Source organism: Glycine soja, chromosome 14 (assembly GCF_004193775.1).
Source record: "Glycine soja cultivar W05 chromosome 14, ASM419377v2, whole genome shotgun sequence".
Classification (NCBI taxonomy): Eukaryota; Viridiplantae; Streptophyta; class Magnoliopsida; order Fabales; family Fabaceae; genus Glycine; species Glycine soja.
In genome coordinates this window covers 7,380,516-7,402,662 of record NC_041015.1, presented here as the reverse complement: position 1 = coordinate 7,402,662, position 22,147 = coordinate 7,380,516, and the positions used below count along the sequence as shown (strand labels likewise).

At 33.6% G+C, this 22,147-nt stretch overlaps 2 protein-coding genes across 3 annotated transcripts; one reads left to right on the top strand and one right to left on the bottom strand.

The window, feature by feature from the left end:
• Positions 1–1,112: 1,112 nt before the first annotated feature.
• Positions 1,113–6,561, bottom strand: LOC114385316. Its single transcript, XM_028345339.1, has 7 exons — positions 5,263–6,561; positions 5,025–5,131; positions 4,845–4,921; positions 4,701–4,767; positions 2,460–2,550; positions 2,317–2,376; positions 1,113–2,110 (listed from the first exon to the last, which is right to left on the bottom strand). Exons 1-7 carry the CDS (start codon positions 6,079–6,081, stop codon positions 1,454–1,456), a joined length of 1,878 nt encoding a protein of 625 aa, XP_028201140.1. The 5' UTR covers positions 6,082–6,561; the 3' UTR covers positions 1,113–1,453.
• A 7,899-nt stretch (positions 6,562–14,460) lies between these two features.
• LOC114383531 (NAC domain-containing protein 71-like) lies at positions 14,461–18,190 on the top strand. 2 transcript variants are annotated; one of them, XR_003660535.1, is made up of 4 exons: positions 14,461–15,214; positions 15,505–15,783; positions 16,966–17,293; positions 17,380–18,190. XR_003660535.1 is itself a non-coding variant. In XM_028343218.1 (3 exons), exons 1-3 carry the CDS (start codon positions 14,774–14,776, stop codon positions 17,080–17,082), a joined length of 837 nt encoding a protein of 278 aa, XP_028199019.1. In that variant the 5' UTR covers positions 14,461–14,773; the 3' UTR covers positions 17,083–18,190. The 2 variants fall into 2 exon arrangements, 1 of the variants encoding a protein (XP_028199019.1); XM_028343218.1 differs by having other exon boundaries at positions 16,966–18,190.
• The last annotated feature ends 3,957 nt before the right edge of the window (positions 18,191–22,147 follow it).

Below are 22,147 nucleotides of genomic sequence, written 5' to 3'. Positions count from 1 at the left end.
GTTACAAACAACAACAAAAATCAAATGGATTGGATCCAATGCATCCATTGATTTTCTAGATGGTTAATGATTCATCCACTATTTCTCAAAATCTAATGAATTTTCCAATTGACTTAATGGATCAAAATTGATTCAATACACTTTTTTCATATTTAAATTGCTCTTAAGTTTATTTTTTGAAATTTGTTCAAAAAATTTATTTTAAAGTTTTAAAATTATATTTTTTAGTCAAGGTTGTTTTTCAATCAAAGTCAACATGAATAATTTTTAGATGATTTTGCTGGACACAATTTTACGATTGATGTCACATAAGATTATTTTTTGGTCGAAGTCAACCAGGATCATTTTTAATTAATGTCAATTGAAACTATTTCTCAACTGACATCAACTTGTACAATTTTTTACCGATGTTAACAAGGCAAAATTTTCGCCAACATCGATTGCGTTAGGGCAATTTTTTGATCAACATTAATCAAGACTATTTTTTTATCAAAGTCAACTAGAATAATTTTTTATCCACACCAATCGAGTTAGTTTTAGTTGACCTTAATCAAAATTGTTATTATTTTAAAAATATTATTAATTTTTAAAATACATTATTTTTATGGATGAGTTAGATACATATTCATGAAAAAAATGTTAATAGATGAGTTTTTATCAAATGAATCATCGATGGATTAGATTTTATAAATAAATTTTTAATGAATTAAAATGGATTAATAGATTATTTTGATATGATACATTTTGATCCCAATTTAAATTTATCCGATCAATCCATTTTGTCAACCTAAAAAAAATCATGCCAATAGGTGAGGAAAATAAGCTGGAAATAATGGGTGGAAAATTTAGTATAAAAAAGTAGTCAAATTAGCAGGAGGAATACTGTGTAAATAATTAGAAAAAATCCTTCAAATGAGCGGGGAAAAAACTAAAAAATAGGCAAAAATTAGTGAAAAAGAAACACTTAAATGAGTGGGGAAAAACATACAAATACGTGGAATAAGGGAACAGAGAAATTATTCAAATGAATAAGAAAAAAAAATCATACAAATGAATGAGAAAATGGACAGAAAAATCATACAAATAATCAATAAAAACATGGATGTGAAAAATTCATTCAAATGCGCAAATAGGAAAAACCCATCGGCATGGTTGTTGCTTCTTTAATAAGTGGCAAATACAAGTTCTGAGAGAAATCCTAATATAACATTGAGGCATGTCACAGCGTCAAAACATCTATTAATATTATAATTAAACTGTCCCTAATCTAAGACGTGCCCTGCCCAAGTATAACTATTAGTATTCAAAAGCTTCGCTGAAAAAAATATTTACTGTAACATCATATGTATACTAGTAAAACAACGATAGAAACAAAAATTGATTTAACAGAAAATGTTACCATCACAGTATTAAAAAACTTTGCTGCAAAAATAGAGAGAGCAACCTTGGAATTTCATTCTATAATTTCTCCCTCCTCTTCATCAAATTTCCCAATTCCTTCGCCACTATCACACTGTCTTTTAACCAAGGAAGAAGGATCTTTATGAAGATTATTATCAACAATAGAATCATTCTCGTCATCATCACTATCTTCATCTTCACAATCATGGCTATTATCATTATTGAAGGTCACAATTTTTTGAACTGTTTCCTCATTCCCTCCTTTAAGAACATCTTTTCCGGTGTGCAAGTATTTTTCTTCACCATCAACTTCAGACCCCTTTTCTTTAACCACGACCAACGGATATCTCAGCGGCTTATCAAGACAATGTTTGAAGAAAGAATTCATTACCATGAACCTGAAAACCTGAATCAGGTGGCTCTTATCCCTCTTTACATCTGAACTCAGGAGTTTCTGCAATAATGTAGGCTTCCTCTTCTTCAAAGAGGGGCTTTCTGAAAAATCTTTGTCATCAAACTTCTGCCTCTTGGCGAACCTACCTTTTCTGTCTGATTTCTTGTTGAACTTGTTTTGGAATTTTCTTTTGTCAGTAAATTTGTTTTTCCCTTCACTCTGAAGAGCTTGATTGTCAGAATTCTTCAAGTAGTATGATGGTATTTCAGCAACTTCAACTCCCAATTCAGCTTGCTTCGCTAACACCTCCTTGAGCTGCAAAGACAATTATATACACTACATCAATGATTTGGAATACTATTAGCTGAGTCAAAGAAACATTTATTTGTCAGCACTTATATTTCATGCTAAAATAATTGTATTTGCTTAGCTCTCTATTGAACAACAAAATTAAATTTGGTAGCATAAAAATATTAATTGGGAGGTGTTATATGCTAATAACATCCCTCAAATAAGAATACCTCTCTTTGTAAGACCTCCCTATTAATGGCCTTCCTGTCTTTTGGGTGTTCACTGTGCTTCTGTAGGTAGTGATTCAGGAATTGATTATTAGACAATAACATCTGATAAACAAAAGCAGTAGGTAGATCAGTTTGTTTAAAACCTTCTGAATGTTGTTATTGAAAGGATGATTCTTTTTCCGTGCTTCACGCCACTGTTGGATCTCTTGCACAGTGTAAGTCACAGACAAGGATCTAACCATTCATACACAAAATCAGGATTAGAGTTAAGATATTTTCAGTATAACAGAATAAGCTGTGAAACTAAAAGATTAAGAAATGTAATTATTCAATAGAGAAAAGATGAAACAAAAATCTACAAGAAAGCAAATATAATTTCTAAAAATAACACCAAAAAGAAATCTAAGTTTTCATTTAGATGGTTATCTGAATTCTGGAAGATATCTATTTGAACAAAAAAATTGCACGTTTTTGCACCAAAATTGTGATAGGTCACAACCTTATTGAGTCAATATGTCGAAGAGAGGCAAGGTGCTTTAATTATATAGAATCAGAGATGTTTTTTAAATACTGCATGGTTGATCTCATAGTTTAAAATTCAAATTGACTCAAATAATAATTACACACACACAAAACATATTCATGTTCATGACAAATGTAAAAGTTGAAAAATAATATGCTAGGTGTATGCTCAGTCTATCATGTCTCCATTACAAGAACCCAACTGCAACAACTCTTCCAACAGAAATTACTAGATATAGAGGTCCTCCAAGCCTAACAGAAAACATTCTCAAGGTATTTTGATGCCCTGTGTTCCAACATGCTGTATCCATTTATCCATGAACTTTAATTGCATAAGCATCTTGAGAACAATGCACTCAATTTTTCTTTCACATTAGGGCAAATTTGTTGTCCAGCTGGATGTGATGGTGCCAGGACTGGCATTTTGGCTGCCATGATTCCTAAAAGTAATGAACCAGGAAGTGATCCAGTTGGGAAAAAACCATCCTTGTTTGGCATAAAATCTGCTACATCTATGGCTTGCCCACATGTGACAGGTGCAGTGGCACTCATTATTAAATCAGACATGAAAAAATGGAGTCCTTCAATGACCAAATCATATCAGCATTGATGACAACAGGTTCTAGACCAAACACCTTTTTTTCTAGTCTTTCAAGGATATGTGTGATAGCAAGAGAGAAGTGACACTTATGTGGTTCTCTTCCTCTTCCATTCTTTAGCTACAAGCTAAAACAACTTGAGAAAGCCTCTTACTAACAGCTCAAACTACTTCACCAACTCACATAAAATGGGAGTTGGGGAAATTAATCCACTATGAGCTCTCAACCCTGGCTTAGTCTTTGAAGCATATGTGGAAGATTATCTCAGATCCTTAGTTATTATGGCTATTCAAAGAAAAACATAAGATCAATGTCTATGACTAACTTTAACTGCCCAAAGAACACCTATGAAGACCTTTTCTCCAACATCAAATACCCATCAATTTCAATAAGATTAATAACACTTAAAAAGCAAGAGAAAGCAAAGGTTTTCCAAGAACAGTTACAATTTTGGATCCCTTAATGCCACACACTGAAAAAGTGTGTGCACCTGAGTGATTGGTTGTGAAGGTCATCCCCAATAAACTTGTATTTTCAGAGGGTGTTCAAAGAATGACCTATAAAGTCTCATTCTATGGCAAGGAGGCAACTGGTGGATACAATTTTGGATCTCTAACATGGCTTTATGGTCACCATTATGTTCATACAGTATTTTCAGTCTCAGATGTTTTTTGATCACCATGCTTGATCTCATAGTTCAAAATTCAAATGAACTCAAATAGTTTCCTATTCAACAAGCTTAAATGTCAAATCTTTTTACATTGCTACACTAGCTTTAGCTAAAATATAGTTGAGTAAATTACTGATTTTATGAAAGCTGGTTACAAATCAGGGTAAAATATAGAGTTGAATTATTCTCTATTTCCCATATGTAATGACTAATGACAATCTAGAAAACTGAACATTTGGGCACAGAATTGAGGATAATATATTCATATGCCTAAACTTCTAACAGAGTTGCAAAAGTTTCAATAAAAATTGTTTTACCTTTCTGATGTAAATCATTGTTATTCAAATAACATTTTCAAATATTAAATTCAGATGATGTCTACTAGCATCATATTTAGGACTCTAGAAACAGCAATGTAAAATAGCCTTCATTTCCAGGAAGCAGCCAATAAACAAAGGACTATTTAATCAGCATCTTGTTGCATGTTATCATTATGAAACAAAGACAATTAAAAGAAGTTGAGTCTAAGGACTGCTAGCAGGTGATAGACTGGGACCAGATAAGAAAGGATCAGAAAGTCAAGCTGAAGCTACCTTTCTGGTTGCTGCTTATGTTCCTTTGGTTTTAAACCATAGTGTCCTCCCCTCCCACTGTTAGGCCCTGTTTTTGCCACAAGCATTAGTCTAACCACAGAAAAAAATGTTTTTGTCTTGGTAACAAGTTAGAAAAGTTCAAACCTTTGCCATTATGTTCTATAGGAAACCCACTTCCCTTCTTTCCATTGTTGACATCATGAAATTTCGACTTCTGGAATCTAAAGGAACAGGACAACAATTGTAACTCGCAGGAAAAACAGGTAAGTGATCAATTGTTAACCCAAATAACCAAGAGTAACAAAAGAGAAGAAAATAGCATACCCTGCTTGAAACCCCCCTCGATTTGGTTTATTTTTGAAGTTTTTGCTAGGTGATCCTTTCCAATTAGAGTTTGGAACATTAGTTTTAATATTGCTATTAGGTTTTTCCTGCAGCAATTAATGTGATTTGCAGTAAATATATTAGCCACGGCTTCTTGTATAATAGTATCTACGTGTAGTAGAATAACAAACTCTGCTAATACACATTGAAAAGACAGAAACACTTCAGTTTTAAGTACCTGTTTCATAAATGCAGGAGGTTGAGAGTTATTTGTGTGAGCCAAATTAGGATTAAGTGATCCAGAAGTATTCCCTTGTAACTGCTGAGACGAAAAAGGGGATGATGATACAAAAGAATTTGCACTAACGTTTGGTGGATTAAGGTTTTTCTCGTTTGGGTCAATCTGTGGCCGGACCTGATTTCCGGGCACAAAACCTAACTGGGGATTTGTGGAAAACATTGAATTCTGAGGGACCATAGCCTGAGGCACTTGGTTTGGAAACCCGAACATGGGGCAGGAACCAGGATGCATACCATACGGAACCCCCTGAGAAGGGTTTGGCATTTGCATAGGTAACTGCGGATTCATATTCTGCATAAGGTAAGGGCCACAAAACTGGCCATTTGGCATACTCATATTCATGTTGGGCTGCTGAAGCATGTTGAGAATACTTTGTGCTAAAAATTGTCCCTGGAGTGGAGACAAATTGAATTGAGCTTGATTCTGCATGACTTGTCCCTGAACAGGAGGAAACATTGGATTGTTGTAATTGGCATTGCCAACACTGTTTTGGGGACCTAAACCCCCCACATGTGGTTGACCCTGTTGATGACCAGGCAAACCCATATGAGGCATATGCAAGGGAAAATGATTGTGATTTGCAGCATTCATGAAAGGTGCTGCATTCATGGGTGGCTGCATAAAAGGGGGCATCAAGTTTTGGCCTTGGTGATTGCCCACACCATTGCTTTTCGAGAAATGTTGGGGGTTAGGATTAGGAGGATTCAAGAAAGTGGGTTGAGTTTTTGAGGAGGAGGAGTTGGTATTGTTAGACATGATGTGAACATAAACAAACTCAAGAAATCTATATACTCCAAAGTGTCAAATAAACTCAGTTTAGGAATGTGAAGAGTAAGTAAGTAATAGAATTCTAGAACTCTTAACCTGGCCACAGCAACAAGTACACAGTCAGAGGAAGCGAAAGACCGAGACTTTACCCAGAAAATCGAATGTTTGGGCAAACCCCATTTGATTTTGAAGCTCCAAAATGCTTGAGCGGCAATTGGAAATTGGAATGAACTTCCTCTGCTTTTATGTTCCTCAACTGAACCGCGCATGAAAAATGAACTTCTAGGGCAAAGGAAAAGGAAAATGATGCTTGAGCCTCCGAAAGAAAGGGTCCGACTCAATTAAAAAATGACATCTGTCAACATTTTTATAAATTGAATTTCTTTTCCAAGCATACCCTTTTCACTCCCGTGACGAGGGTGATGAACATCAAAACGGTGATTGATGCGCCACGGGCTCAGGATCCACGTCACGGCCAGCTTCGCGGCGGTTTATTTAATAAGTTTAACAATGAGGATATAAAGGACAATAAAGAAATTAAAAAGGACAACCAGCATTAATAGCATGAACACTAGAGAATTAAAAAACAACATAATAACATGTTTCTAGTATTATAATGGGAATTTGAGTTGTTAAAAAATTACTTCCATTACGGTGACCGATGGTGCTGAACAAAAGAGACAGTAGACATCGAAGAAGTGAAAAAATTTGATTAGTTAAGAAGTAATATTAATCGAAATATTACATGATAATAAATTATATGTTAAATAATAAAATAATTTAAAAAGTTCAAAAAAATTTCTATATTTTTTCTTAATACAAATCAAACATCACACAATACAAAAAGTATTATAATAAAATTTATATTATTTTGTCTAGTACATAAACACATCAAACAAGATATAACATAAAAATTATTTATAATATGCATCGACCATCAAATAACATATAATACAAAAAGTTATCAGGTGACTCGGTGACTTATTTAGTCTTATTTTATTTATTTTTTAACAAATCAAACACACTCTAGATGTTACCAAAATATCAAAGTCTTGAGTCTGAGCTAAAAATGATAAATCAAATTAGAATTATCACTTAGTAGAAAAAGAAGAAAGGAAATAAATGACAAGAGATTTGTGAATAAGCAAGTAGGCATGGAAAGATATATGGGAATTTAGATTGATTAAAAATTTAAGACAACAAATTCTAGGGAGAAGGAAAATTTACTTATGTAAAACTTTTTCTTCCCTACCAGTTTTAAAAGAGGACTACGAATTCTTTTATTTGTGAAATCATGGTTTGGAAAGGTTTCCTCAACTAGTTTGGTTAGCTTGAACACTTCTTGGGGTCTTATACCATTTCTTATAGCTACCTTATATGAAATTTTTTGAGGTAAACATTGCCATTGAGAAACAGAAATGCCATCAATGCCATGACTTGGTTAGTAGCATCATCCAACTAGTACATATCATTGTTGGACAAGTGGCCTCAATAACTTAAGAGGGGAGATGAATTAAGTTTTAAAAAATTTCCAATCAACAAGTTCTAATTCCTTTTTTAAAATGATAGGTTCAGAATATTGAAGATGAAAATGAAGATTCAAATTATTTCAACAATGTTCTTTAAGTATGCAAGATAAAAACATGTGCAATAAAATAATCAAGATAAGGGAAGAGAGAAATGCAAACTCATTTTATCCTAATTCGGTCACTCCTCATGCCTACGTCCAATCTTCAAGCAACCCACTTAAGATTTTCCACTAATTTTGTAAACTCTTTACAACTTTTAAACACACATTGGGATCACTCTCCCTTGTGCTCAGGATTTTCACAAGTCATGAGACGATCAGTCTCCTGATCATAACAAAATTTATAAAATTGTACAGAAGGATTTCTCTCTTTTAGAGATGATAATACAAGTAGAAGATCTTAGAAGAATTCTTAATTGATTTGTAAGTGTTTGGCCAATTATTTGTTTTGAGAGAATTTGTCACTTAATGTTTTGATTGAAAAACTCTAAATATTTTTTAAGAACAAACACATATTTATAGGCCCTTGGTGGCTATTCAAAAACCATTTTGAAGATGTGTTTTTTCAAAATATTTTTCAAAATTCTTTCACTGGTAATCGATTACACAATTATGTTTTTGAAGGGTCATGACTTTTCAAAATTATTTTCTGAAGATTTGTTACTAGTAATCGATTACAAACAGTTGATAATCAATTACAAGATTTTAAAATTCAAAATCCTTTTTTAAAAGCCCATTTGCAATTTGTCTCTGGTAATCGATTATAGTTCCTGGTAATCGATTACTAGTGTAAAAACATTTATTTTTGAACTGATAAAAGTATTTGAAAAGCAATTGATGAGGCCAAAACTTATCAACCAATGTGAGATTCTTTTAACACATAAACTAAGCATTATCTTTCTATTGATCTTTGTTTGCTTGATCTTGAATTCATATTGAAGCAATTGTATTAGCTTAACTTTGAATTATTCTTAAAGCAATCTTGTGTGCTTATATTTTGGCATCATCAAAACCTGTATACTCAAAAACTTTGTACACATACATTCACAATCATGAAAGTCAAAAGCTAAGTTTGCTAGCTTGCCAACCATAAGGCTTCAACACTAATAGTGTTCTGCTATTCTTTAGTTTTTCCTGTCTCTTATATGTTCCCAGTCCCTATGTCATGTCCATCACTTTGTAGCATGTATATTTTGTTCTTTATTTGAGAATACCCACAAATTTCTCATTTTCCAGATAACCCACACCATTTCAAAAATTATAGCAGAAAAATCTTCGTCTCTTTGAGATATGATGTCACTTATCCAACCTACAAAGTTTATGGCTTGTGGGCTTGGTCGAACACCTGTGTTGGACCCAGACCTTGCACAGTCTCTGAACTCCATCACAACTAGGTAGTACATGAGTAACTGATTCCTCCTCCTTCATACTTGAATACCACGTCTAATAAGATTCAAATGGACAAAAGTATATTATGGCATGCCCGTCAAATGAGATGTCAACATTTGGCACTGTATCAACCTTCCATTTTTCTTTCCACAGATTCCCAGTAACAACAATTCTTAAGAAGAAAAAAACTTGTATTAATTTTCTGCTTACTTCTCAATACAAACTAAGCATTATTTATAAGCTTCATACAATGATGAAATAAAGGAAATATATGAAAGGAATAACAAAAAGTAGTGGGATGTATGAACAGAATGCATGGCACGCGAAGAAGGAGACAAGCAGCAGACAACATGATATGCTTCCACCAATGAAGGCCTGTCAGCTAAGCGCTTCTAACGGATTTGGCTAGATGTAGTCCACACTAATGGGTATCTTCAGTAGCGCGTTGAGGGTTAAGGGCTTGCTTCCTAACATTCCATGATCCATCAAAAACACCTTGTCCTCAAGGTATTGGGACTTCAAACCATGGCTTGAAGAGACTTCGACAATAGGATATGAATTTATAACAAAAATATCAAAGTAATTGGATTGCAAAAATTAAAATAAAGTTTGAGAATTGGGCTTGGGAATTAGTGTAAAGGTGTGTGAGACTTGGACTTTTTTTTAAGTAAATTAATTTTACTGAATTATATATATATATATATATATATATATATATATATTATATATATATTATATATATTATTTTGACATACTACAATAATAGCAAGGTCCGTGTAGTTGACATTGCTTGATAAAGTTGATTGTTGTTTGGGCTACCAACCTAGTAGACATCTTAGGTGTACTGCATGACATGAAAAAATGATCCCTTTTTTTTATAGAAAAGGTGTAGGAGGAATGAAAAGACACTTCCAAGTGCATGTGGAACGTGGTATCAAATTAAAGTGGGTATGGAGTGATGTAGCTAGGACTTTGGAAAATTGATGGGCATTGAAGAGTGTGGGTTACATTGAAAAAAAACATGAAAGTGGGATTGGCTAAGGGAATTGACGTGTCAAATGGTGAGTGGAGGATTGAAAGCAACTATTGAGATGAAGAATAAAGAGAAAAAAACAAAAAATGGAAAAGCAAAGGACAAAGATAGTTGGTCAAAAAGGTGAGAGGTATAGTGATGGGTGGCAGGCTAGTATTGGAAATAATTTCAAGTTGTGTTAATAACAACAACAAACATGGGGCCGAAATAATACCCTTTGTAATATTCATGGCTTCCATCACTTCTTTCTCTTCGATAACACTCGCACAAGGAACCTAACGCTTAAGTGCGTTCTTGGTGTTGGTTCCTAGACGACTCTGACTACCTCGACAATTTGAAGGCCAACGGTGCTGCCAAAGACAGGGTCGAAGAGCACATCATAGAGGTGGCGATAGCTTACCAAGGCAAATACGACGGTGTCAAAATACCTCTGACAAAATTGCTCGCGTCGCAACTTGTTTCGTCACTAGAGGAGGCATCTTTGACGAGAACTCCAACGTCGATGTTGGTCGAGATAACAACAAAATACTTACACTGTAACTGGTTTCATCACCAAAAGAGGCATTTTTGACAAGAACTCTGGCGCCAATACTGGTCGCAATGGCATTGGAGCGAGTGGTGTCGACAACTGCTTCTCTAGAGACATTGACAGTATGGTTTCTGTGCGGGGTTGTGCCACCAATGTTGTTATCGTTGCAGAGTCCATAGATTTGTATATTAATGGTGACTTTGTAGAAGGGAAATATGAGGAAGGTTGGTTGGTCACCAGGATATGCAATTTCAGGAGAATGACATCGAGTTTGGAGACCATGGAGGCTAGGATCACAGTGGAGTGGAGTTGAGCTATAGCGAGTTTGGCAATAACGGCCTCGAGGCGGTCTGAGGAAGGTTCGTTGTCCGCCATTGGAGCTCAATGAAAGCACTAAATGTTATTTAAATGTTGTATAGCCCAACAACAAATTGAATACTTGGGCCATGTGGTCTCCGCTTCCGGTGTTCAGCCTTTTCCTAATAAGGTCCTTGCCATTCAACAATAGTCACGCCCCACCTCCCTTAGAGCTATTTAGGGTTTCTTGGGCCTCGTCGATTTTTATAGACACTTCATCAAAGGCTATGGTACCATCGTAGCCCCTCTGATTCATCTCTTAACCAAAGAACAACTCGTTTGGTCACCAAAGACCTTGTTAGCCTTTCAAGCTTTGCAAGAGGCAGTCAGCACCGCCCCCGTGCTATGTTTACCAAATTTCACTAAACCATTTACCCTGGAGACAGATGCATCAGGGTTCGGCATGGGTGCAATGCTATCCCAAAAAAATCACCCCATAACATTTTTGATGGGTCGGGGAATGATAGGAAGAGGAAGATGATAACTCACCTAGAGGATTATGTTTGTTAGTGTATTCTGTTAAAGCATGGTGTTAAGGGAACAATTTTGTTAGGGACCTAGTGCTAGGGGTAGTATTGCACGTTAGAAGTAGTGCATTCTTGTAGTGTGTTTCTGTTATCATGCTTTCTATTATCCTTTGTCCTTTATCGGCAAGTGGTGCTTGCATAGCAGCTCCCCAATATCATGTTATAAATATCCTTGTCTCCATGCAAGGAAAGGGTGTTGATGGATTGGCAAGTGAACCAATTCGTCACCTTTTCGACAATTTTTGGAGTATATTGTGAATTTGAAGTTTGGTGAAGAACCAAATTATGAAAAGTATATATCACTTTTTGATGGAATTGTTGGTCTAAATCTAGACATTAGACCTATAAACACTGATGGTGCACAAAATCTTAAGAGAGGACGATTGACTATGGAAGAAGAAGGAGATGATGAACAACCAAAGAAAAAGGTCAGAATGGGAATGTTAGCAATGCAATGGATCTCTCCCGCATCCATTGAATTCATGCAATATCATTCAATTCACAAATCCTCCTCTAGAATGAAAAACATATATTTTTGTGTTTGAACTTGTAGCCATTGTTCATTGAATATGTGACATCTTAGCAACATATGTCTTTGATGCTATAAAGGAGAATTTCATATAATTGAATGATACTACATGAATAAATTCGTTGTAAGATATAATTGTTTTAAGTGATAAATACACCTAAGAGCAGGATTGAAATCTACTTTAGCTCTTACATAATTAAATTCATGCAATATCATTCAATTTGGAAATCCTCCTCTAATGCACCTCCACTATGAAGTTCAAAAAGCCTTTCCAAAACTTGATTACCAGGATAACAAACAAAAGAATTTAATGCTTCCTCACTATGTTCATTTGTCCACTTTAAAATGAAAAGAAAAAGGTGCAAAGACAAAAGAAAACTATGCTGAAACTAAATAAATAATTAAATAGATGAATAGATCAATAAATAAAAAGGTATTAATAAGGCTTTTGAGGAGGTTATAAGTTACTTTATCCAAAACAATTTTGTTTGATACACGAGCTTATTTTCCATAAGCTATCTGAAGTGACTTATTAATAAGCTACTTGAGATAACTTATGAAAAATAAGTTAGCTTAAAAGCTACTAGTTTTTATTGTTTTCAATTTTATCCTTATTATTTTATTTAAAATTTTGTTTTATACTTTTATTCAATTTAAAAATCCTTTTATATTTTTTTATTGTTTGAATAACTTCTCTTATCTAATTTATTATTTTTACACACATGTCAGTCAATTGATTAATTTTTATCATCGCGTCGTTCCTTAATGTTAGAAATTTTTTAAATCATATTAACTTTACAATTATTTGTCAATTTTTTTATAATTATATAACCTAATGTAAACAGAATTCCAAATATATATGATTAGTTTTAAATAGAAGATCTAATTTATACCATGTTTCATAATTATGCAAGTGAGAAATATATAGATCCAAGTTATTTTTGCATAAATAAAAAAATAATGTTTAAGAGAATTATAAAGAAAAAAAATTTTATTTTTGTTTTTAAATAATAATATTAATAAAGCATTTAAATGTCAAAAAATGATTTAAAACAATATAATTCTAATAAAATTAATTTAATTTAATTTAACTTTTTTTAAGAAAAGAAAAATTGAGTTTAAACAATGAGTAAAATCACCAAATCTTGACCATTCTCTTATAATACAAAATTTTAAAATTATCACCCAACTTTTTTAAAATATAAGTTATTAGAAATAAATTCAATGTAAAAATATTAAATATGTCATTTTACGTTATTTTGATATTTATCAATTAATTTTATCAAATATTTTTAGTTAAATTAATTAGTTTTTAATTTTTCAACTCGTAAGTTACAACTTATAAGCTTTGAATCAGCTTATAAGATAGTTTTATCCAACATAGCCACATTCAATTATTTTTGTCAGGTAAATTAAATAAGCCGATATTTTATTATTCATTAATATGTATTCATAATTAACATGAATTTTATTATTAAAAGTAAGCATAGAAAATATTTTCTCAAAGCAATAAATATTAAATTTTATCATGTTATTTCTTTTGTGACGGACAAGTTTCGAAGTTCTAACCATATAAATACAGAAAAAATGTTAAATATTTTTCTATTATGTAATTTTAGATATTTATCAATTAAATTCATATTTTTGTATTTTTAATTAGTTTAATGTCCATATATTATGGTAAAAATAATTTTATATTGTCATTTAATCATAAATTATTGTTTAAATTACTTTAATATAATTATTTTAAAAATTTAATAAATTTATCATATATAATAAATTGTGATTAGATAATGATGTAAAACTTTTTATACTATCATATTATAACCTTATTTCTCATTTTTAATTCGATTAAAATAATAAATTATTTCATTTTGCAGAGTGGTTATTTCCCATTTTGGTGCAAAGGAATATTACATTATTGTTTTTTAATAAAGGAATATTACATTATTAATTATTAATTAATTAGTAAAGTTGTTGGACTTAACTAAGAGAAACAGACACGCACGCAACGCGGCAACGCGAGCACAAAATGCTAAGCTATGTCGCAGAACAAGCGGCACTCTCCGTCCACCTGACACGTGTCCATACAATTCCATCCATCATTGGCCAGTACCCTACACCTGCAAGCGCCCAGCCCGTACCATATTCGTCCCCACTGTCCGAATGACGAGAAAGAAAACATCCAAATTTCGTGTATCGACAAATTAATTTTTAAAGATGAAAAATTTAAATTTAATTATTAAATATATAAATATAATAAATAAGTTTTATAGATAATTTAATAATAAATTAATTTTTAAAATTTATAATTTAATGTGAAACTAATTTAAAAATAAATTTATCATCAAATTAATTCTTAAATAATATAATTTTATAAATTTAACATAAAAATTAATTTATCATATTTTTGAGAAACAATTGGTCCCTGCATCATACTATTTGGCCTAAGGAAAAAATCCGAGAAGGCTTTGACCACGTGCTCTGCAGAGACATTCCCCACGATGGTTTCCGCCACTCATCACCCAATGATTCCATTACCCAGCTCTCCATCGTGACCAACACAATGGCGTCGTCACAGCCAATTAAAACGCGCCATGTCCCACACTCACAGTCACCGGCGGGAGAGTGACAAAGCTTGCAAAACACGATTCTCTCATTTCATTTCTCATTTTTCTCACTACAAAGCCACACTCACTCTCCTTCTTTTCGCTCTTTCTCCCATTCTCCTAAAATCCTCCAAAAACCCTAAGACTCTCCCATTCTCAGTTTCTCACTCTTATGATTAATGGAAGACCGCGCGCATGCTGCACTTCCTCCCGGTTACCGGTTCTACCCTTCCGAAGAGGTTCTCGTCGGTTATTACTTAACCAAGAAGAACGAGAACCGGGAGGAGGGTTTCTACGGTTCTGATTTGATCAGAGAACTTGACCTCTACGATCACGACCCCTTCGAATTACCGGACGCTGCGTGCTTTTCGTACGGTTACAAAGGGAGGAAGAAGCATTGGTTTTGTTACGCTAAAGAGACGAAACGCAGAAACAGAAAAAGAAAGGTGAAAAGCGGGTTCTGGCTCCGAAAGGGAAGGGTTCGGGATATTTGCGACAACCGCGACGACGTCGTTTTGGCCACGATGACGCGTTTCGTCTTCTACGTCGGCAATTCCCTGAAAAACGCTGCCAGAACCGATTGGATTTTGTACGAATATGCATTAGTTGACCGCGTTCTGGTACGGATTCACCGATTGATTCAAATAACACGAATTCGTGTAACAATTAGTGTGTGTTTTTGGATGAGCGTTTGCTGAAATTTGGTTGAAATGTGACTAGTTTAATGTTTGGATGTTAAGTAAGTACGCAAAAGTTAAATTGTTCAAACTCGGAAACAGATTTTGAAACTGTAATTAATTCCTCAATCTACAACTAAATATGTAAACATTTTGCCTAAAATCAAGTTAATTGATATTTCAAACTTGGTGTTAATTAATTAATGTGTAACTAATGTTATTTTTGTGTGCAGGCTTCATTCGTGCTTTGCCGTGTGGTGAGTAAGCCTCCTCATCAGAATAGTCCGTCGGAGATTGGTCTGAGTTGTTGTGCTGAGGAGAGCGTTGGGGTGGCGGTGCGTCAGGTTGGTGTTCAGTGTGATGGATGTGCCGAAAGTGATGTTGTTGAAGCTAAGGTGTGCGATGATGGCTTTGTTAATAGAGAGAATGAGATTGCTGAGAATCCAATTAGGTGTGGTGGTGAGCATGGTGATCCAGCTGCACCTGTTTCAGTTGCTCCTGGAAGTCAGCCGGTATGATATTTAACTCTGATTTGATCTGTTTGTCTTTTGTTTCTGCAAGTTGCATGACTTAGGATGCTTATCATACATGATAAATGTTAGAATGAGACACAGGAACATATCATATGGTTTTATTTCAAGGCAAAACTTAGATGTGGTTTCTTAGGTGTTGTTGGTATTGTTCTTCAATCAAAATTGGAGTTTTATCTCAATTGGTGACCTTTACTAATTTTTAATGCAAACTTCTATCAAACAGATTAGCAAGGTGAAAATCTAATTCTGGTTAGAGAACTACACCTAAAGTACCTAAGGGTCTGCATTTATGTTTTGTCCTTTATTTTTATGTTTGGCATATTGTATGTGGAACATTTTGGCTTTTATAAAAGAGGTGGGACTGTGGAGAATAGAATTGAACCATTCCTTTTCATATTATTATGTGTTCTATGATTTTGTCTGTGTTAAATACTTCCTCAGTAAGAAACCGTTGCTGCTGCTTGTTTGTATTTCATTTATCGTGCTGCATCTATGTTTGACACTTTGAGATACTGCTGGGAAGGCTTTGTGGGTTGGTGTTTTGTGTGTGAAGCCAGATAGTTCCATTGCATTCATTTGATTCTTTTTTTGTTTTGCAGTTGTCAATTGCAAACCTGAAAATTTTATTCAGAATTTGGGTTATCAATACTGGGAGTCAGTCAAAATGTTTGTTGCAACTACTTTTTTCTTTTAAATTTGGAAAGTTTTGAACTCATTCATGTGATGGTGTTTTTAGATTGCATTTGCATGCATATTTTACTAGTGATATAACTTTTTCTGTTGGATGTAACATCTTAATTAAGCCTTTAATTCTTCCGTCATAGTAAGTCACTAAAATTTCGCTGTGTATCTATGCACTTGGAAACTGGAAACACGTACATGTGTTTCATTTTATATATATTTATAGTCATATTCTACTTTTCTGAAGGTGGAAAACTCATTTACTAGTTAGCAGAAAGCTCTACATCTGGCAATTGAATAGTTAACATTGTTACTTGTTATTCCAGCATTGCTTAAAACCTATTTATTTATTCATTCATTCAGTTTTAGCATATTCTTTTACCCTTGCACCTTTTCAGTTTTTTCATTTTATAGTTGAGAAAAGAAAGTGTTGCTTAAGCATTAAATTGTTTTGTTTGCTATTGTGGTAATCATGTTCAGGAAAGGCTTTCTGGACTTCCCAGTGGCAGTGCATTGTTTGTAGAAGCTATGACATCTCAGCAACTTATGCTTTCCATTCAAGAGGAGGATTTCATAGAATTGAATGATATTGCATGAATTGATTGGCTTTAAGAGATAATGTGAATTCTAATACTGCTCTGAGGAATATTTATCACCTGAAACAATTGTATTCAGAATGGATTATTGACCCAGCTAATGGGGAGAAAGATTTATGATAATGAGTAGCTATTATTCTACTCAAATGAAGAAACATACTGTCGGATGGGGTTGAGGCAAATGTCATGGAATGGTCACTTCACATGTTAAGGTAGTTACTATAGATCTTTGTATGTTACTCTCTTGAGCCCTACTTGAGGAAATATTCAGCAGATCTTCTTTGTTTTGGGAATGCAGATTTTCTCCTGTGCCTACTGCAGGGCAATTGGCTCCAGAGGGATAGAGTTAGAGTTAAATATTGGTATTGGTAATTGGAATATGCGATTTACTCTAGTATTCTATGAGCAACTTCACCGTACTTCATGCTTTCATTGTTCCCTTGATCGACCTATTCATGTTTAAATTTTATTAGCATTTGTGGGACCATCAGAATTTCCTCTCTCCACTATAGTAGCAAGACCTATTCGTTACTGTTTGTGCTACTTTCATTTTCCAATCTTGTTCAGGAGGCAAATCAGATGAATTCCAAATTGTAAGTGTTACAACATAATGAGAGTTTATGAATTGACTTAACCTTCTTTGTACTTTTGAGGTTAAGCTGACTAATTTTATGTTCTTCATGGTATTTTTGTTTGGATAAATCTCTCCATAAATACTTATGAGAGAAGAAAATAAAAGAAAAAATGAAATAAGCTTCTCCATAAACTAAAACTAGTTCATAAACTAAAACTAGTTTATGCATAGGTTAAAAATTAGCTTTTGGAGAAGTAATATGAGAAAGCTTCTACTCATTAGCTTATGGAGAAGCTTTTTCTTTTTAATTTTCTTCTCCTATTAGTGCTTATAGAAAAGCTTATCCAAACAAGGTCCACTATATATTCTGCAATCTGGTACCGTGCCATATATATGGATGGTGGTTTTGGACATTTGGATTTGTGTAGTTGTTGTTAATAACAATGATGCTTATGCCTTTGGGCATGGGTTTGGACTAGTTGTATCAAACTATGTTTGTGTATTGGTATTTTGGGGGAGGATTTCCACTTGCTTACTGCATTTTTACATGTATATTATGTAACTGGTTTCATTTTATTGCTACATGTGAGGTATAACTATTCTGTTTTTTAAAGCCATTGCATTCCTTTTTTATTTTTTTATGTGCTATGTTTTTTTTTAGGCAGTGCGTGTGCTATGAATAAGTTCTGAAAACTAGATATCAATGCATCAATGATCATTTATCTATCAAATCCTGTTTTTTTTGCTGTGTCTATGACATTATTATGTGTGTGAGCAATGCTAGCAACACCTTCAGTGAATTTAATATTGGTCCCACTTAAAAATTATGACTCTTTTTAGTGGGTCTGACAAAATTTTTATCCATGGCGTATATTGTAAAGAGTCTGTTGTTAGCTTGTGTGTATATGGAAACTGTGTAGTTTATATCTGTTGTGCTTTGAAATGTGCAATTTAATATACTGACATTTGGAAGTTCATACTTGGTTTGTGATGTGCTCTATATGCTTTAACTTCAAGTCGCATTCAAAGGTTTCAGAAATGGTTCCTGAGATCCGTTTCTCCCTAAATGTGATTTATTTAAATTCGAACATAGTAGTATCTTTGAGCTTCTTCAGTAAAGATGTCATAATTTTGGGCATACTTGGATGTTTGGACCAACGATTTATAATTTTGCAGCAGTTATTCTTTCTTTTATCCAAAGCATTGGGCGTTGCGTGCGCCTGCTAAGTTTGGCACCACCTATGCAGAAATAATTTTTTTGTTGGGTGGGTCGATGCTATGCCAAAAAGTATCGTCGTTGTGAATAGATTGATAAGCTTATTTTCGTGAATTATGCCAATGATAGTTTGATCCGTCAGGCCATCCCACTGGACCGTTTTTTTAGTATTTACATGTGTACGAAAGTAGAAATACAAGGCTGTAGTGGCTTCTATATAATATTGTTCTTACTTAACGACCACTCTGCCAAAGTTGTTCACGGGTCCAATTCACAGTAAGGATACAAGGTTTTTGCCATACAAAAAATGAAGAAGTAAAAACAACAATAATTATAGATTGCCAGAAATTTTAAGTTAGATTCAATTCAAGAGAAATGCTCTCATGCTTGAGTAGTGGCTTACTGGCTTTAGTAATCGATATATCTCAAGTTTGATATGTGGTCTGTTGTGTTTCCCAAGAAAGCCAACAAATCAGGGTGGTTGCCTCGTATTTCCAGGTTCTTATACCCGTCCTGTAATTTTGGTGAAGAATATTAGCTAGCCTCCTAACTTTTTATTTTTGTTTATTTGTGATCGTCCTCTCATGTCATTTTGGTGTTTCCTCTTTCAAATGTTGTTTAGAGGCATTGTAGTTTAATGTTAAAATTATCAACAAATAGCAGACAATTGCTTCCTGCACCTAAAAAAAAAATCAAACGAACAATAGAACCCCTCCATCCAGCTACCCAACACCACCGTGTTCCACCTCCACGCAACCATCCAACACAATTGGTACACACAAAAACCACCACCCAACACCGTAGACTGCATGGGAAGAAGACATGCATGGCGTCGAAACATGAGAAGTGTAAAATGCAACAACATTCTGAAAACTCCTTTCAAGAATTGGGCAATTCTACTGAAATAGTAAAAAAAAATCAAACATTGCATAAAGGACTTTTCAAAATGTTGTCTCGTTTTACACTTCCTGGACTCCGTGTAGTTTGTGGGTGGCGGTGCCGACGTTGGACGCAATGGGTGGTTATTGGGTGGCAGATCTGGTGGTGCTGTGGTTAGGTAGCGGTGGCGGCTGTGGAAGATGTTGGCTGGGAGGAGGAAAGGGAAGGGAAGGGAACCACATATTTGTCCATTCATTCTATGGGTGTACAAGAAACAAATTTGTAATGTAATGGTACGATATTTGTATCTGTTGTATTTAAACGCTTAACGTTGCTATCAACGTTGGTTTGAATGGTTGAGAGGGGAGATTTTACTATAAGTTTAGTCTTATTAGTCTCTTTAAAAATAGGTTTTTAAACCTATTTAATGAGTTTTATTATACTTTTGAAAAAGGGCGTACAAGGGGGCTTCTTTCCTTAATCTAAACTTTTTTTAAGCCAAAAAAAACCCATTAAAAAAGGTTAGAGTGTTGCTGAGTGCACCCAACATTATTTAAAAATGACAAAATTGTCCCTGCTAATTTTTCCTCTTGCAGATCAAGTTGATCCGTACATTGATTCGTAAGAGACTTACGGATCAACTTGATCGGTAAGAGACTTATGGATCAATTTGATCTGTAAGAGACTTCCGGATCAACTTGATCCGTAACTTCCAGATCAAGTTGATCCATAACTTTCGGATCAAGTTGATCCATAAGAGTGAGACGCCAGCTTTCGGATCAAGTTGATCTGTAATAAGCTTACGGATCAACTTGATCCGTAATTGTTTATTAAAAATTTAAAATATAATTTATACATTTAAAGATATTTATTTTATTAATTATAATATAATTAAATATATTTATTTATTTTATTAATTATAATATATTTATAAATATTGATTTATTATAAATAATTAATTTTATAATATATTTTTTTAGAATAAATTTTTTTAGAAGATGATATTAAAATACTTACTCAGTCCCATTATAATTATTGTTTAAGGTTATTTTATACATATTAATAAAAATCAATAAATAGATAAAAGATAATAATAATTTTATAAAATTAATATTATCATCATTAATTTATTTTTTATTTTTATAATTAATCATATCATTAATATTATAAAGAATATAAATAAAAAAATAATTAGTATTATATTAAAAATTAAAATACTAACTATTTTATAATACATTTTTTTACATGATGATTAGTATAGGAGAAAAAATAGTAATTATAAGAGAATTTAAAAATATTAGTACGTTATATAAAATAAGAATCTTAGATAACGAATAATGTCCATTTTTTGTTTAATTTATTTTTTTCTATGACCTCTACTCATGATGTCCATTTTTTGTTTAATTTATTTTTTTCTACACCCTTTTCAACTTCTTTATTTTAATTATATTTAAAGTTATATTTAAAATTACTTTTTATTAGTTGGTAAACTAAGTTAACTAGACCTTTTATAATAATTTACATATACTATAACTAAGTTAACTAGACCATTTTAATAACGCGCGTGTATATAGACACAAATGGAATACACAATCAATGGAAATAAATAAAACTAACATTACTAATGAAAATAAATAAAACCAACAATACTAATGAAATAGGTTCATGTACAATATCTGTATATACATGAAATATCAATATAAAATATGTAAATAAACTACGCCTGATCCGTGCGCCGCCTACGTCTAAACCTAACATATACTAGATGGTCCTGTGTCACATTTTTGGCCATCCTGATGCATTCTTCGATCACCTCATGTGTTGATGAGCCTGACGTAACAAATAATTTACGGATCACTTGATTTGTAAGCATCTTCCGGATCAACTTGATCCAGAACTTGCTTACGGATCAGGTGATCCGTAAAACGCACAACAACTTTACGATAGCGGTTTACGTCATCGCCGGCAACACTGGTGGAAAAAAGAAAAGGTTCACGGCGCTTACCTCGACTGTGGACAGTCACGAAGCTCCCTCGACGGTGGACGACGAAGAAGAAGCAGAAACGCGAAGAAGAAGCACCGCGACACCTTCCTCCTAATCACAACAACAATGGCGACAATGACGACAATCACGCGAAGAAGAAGAAAAATGAAGAAGAAGCAGAAATGAGAAGAAGAAGCAGAAGAATGAAGAAGCAGAAAGGTCCGAGGAAGAAGAAGCAGAATCATGGCGCAGGAGAGAGAGGCGAGGGTTATTTTTTTAAAAAGTACTGAAAGGCATTATGGCCTTTTCACAACAAGTGCTGGGTGCACTAGCTGCACTCCAATCCTCAAGGCTAATGGATTGGTCCATGGGCTCAATAATAGAAATATGAAAACTAAAAGTAAACATAATAA

Excerpts from the sequence above, each read along its gene's own strand:
- LOC114385316 (XM_028345339.1), bottom strand. The coding sequence starts at position 6,081 with ATGTCTAACAATACCAACTCCTCCTCCTCAAAAACTCAACCCACTTTC. Across the intron at positions 5,132-5,262 it reads CTCCTGCATTTATGAAACAG|GAAAAACCTAATAGCAATAT; the intron begins GTACTTAAAACT and ends TAATTGCTGCAG. Across the intron at positions 4,922-5,024 it reads CGAGGGGGGTTTCAAGCAGG|ATTCCAGAAGTCGAAATTTC; the intron begins GTATGCTATTTT and ends CTGTTCCTTTAG.
- LOC114383531 (XM_028343218.1), top strand. The coding sequence starts at position 14,774 with ATGGAAGACCGCGCGCATGCTGCACTTCCTCCCGGTTACCGGTTCTAC. Across the intron at positions 15,215-15,504 it reads CATTAGTTGACCGCGTTCTG|GCTTCATTCGTGCTTTGCCG; the intron begins GTACGGATTCAC and ends TTTTGTGTGCAG. Across the intron at positions 15,784-16,965 it reads TTGCTCCTGGAAGTCAGCCG|GAAAGGCTTTCTGGACTTCC; the intron begins GTATGATATTTA and ends AATCATGTTCAG.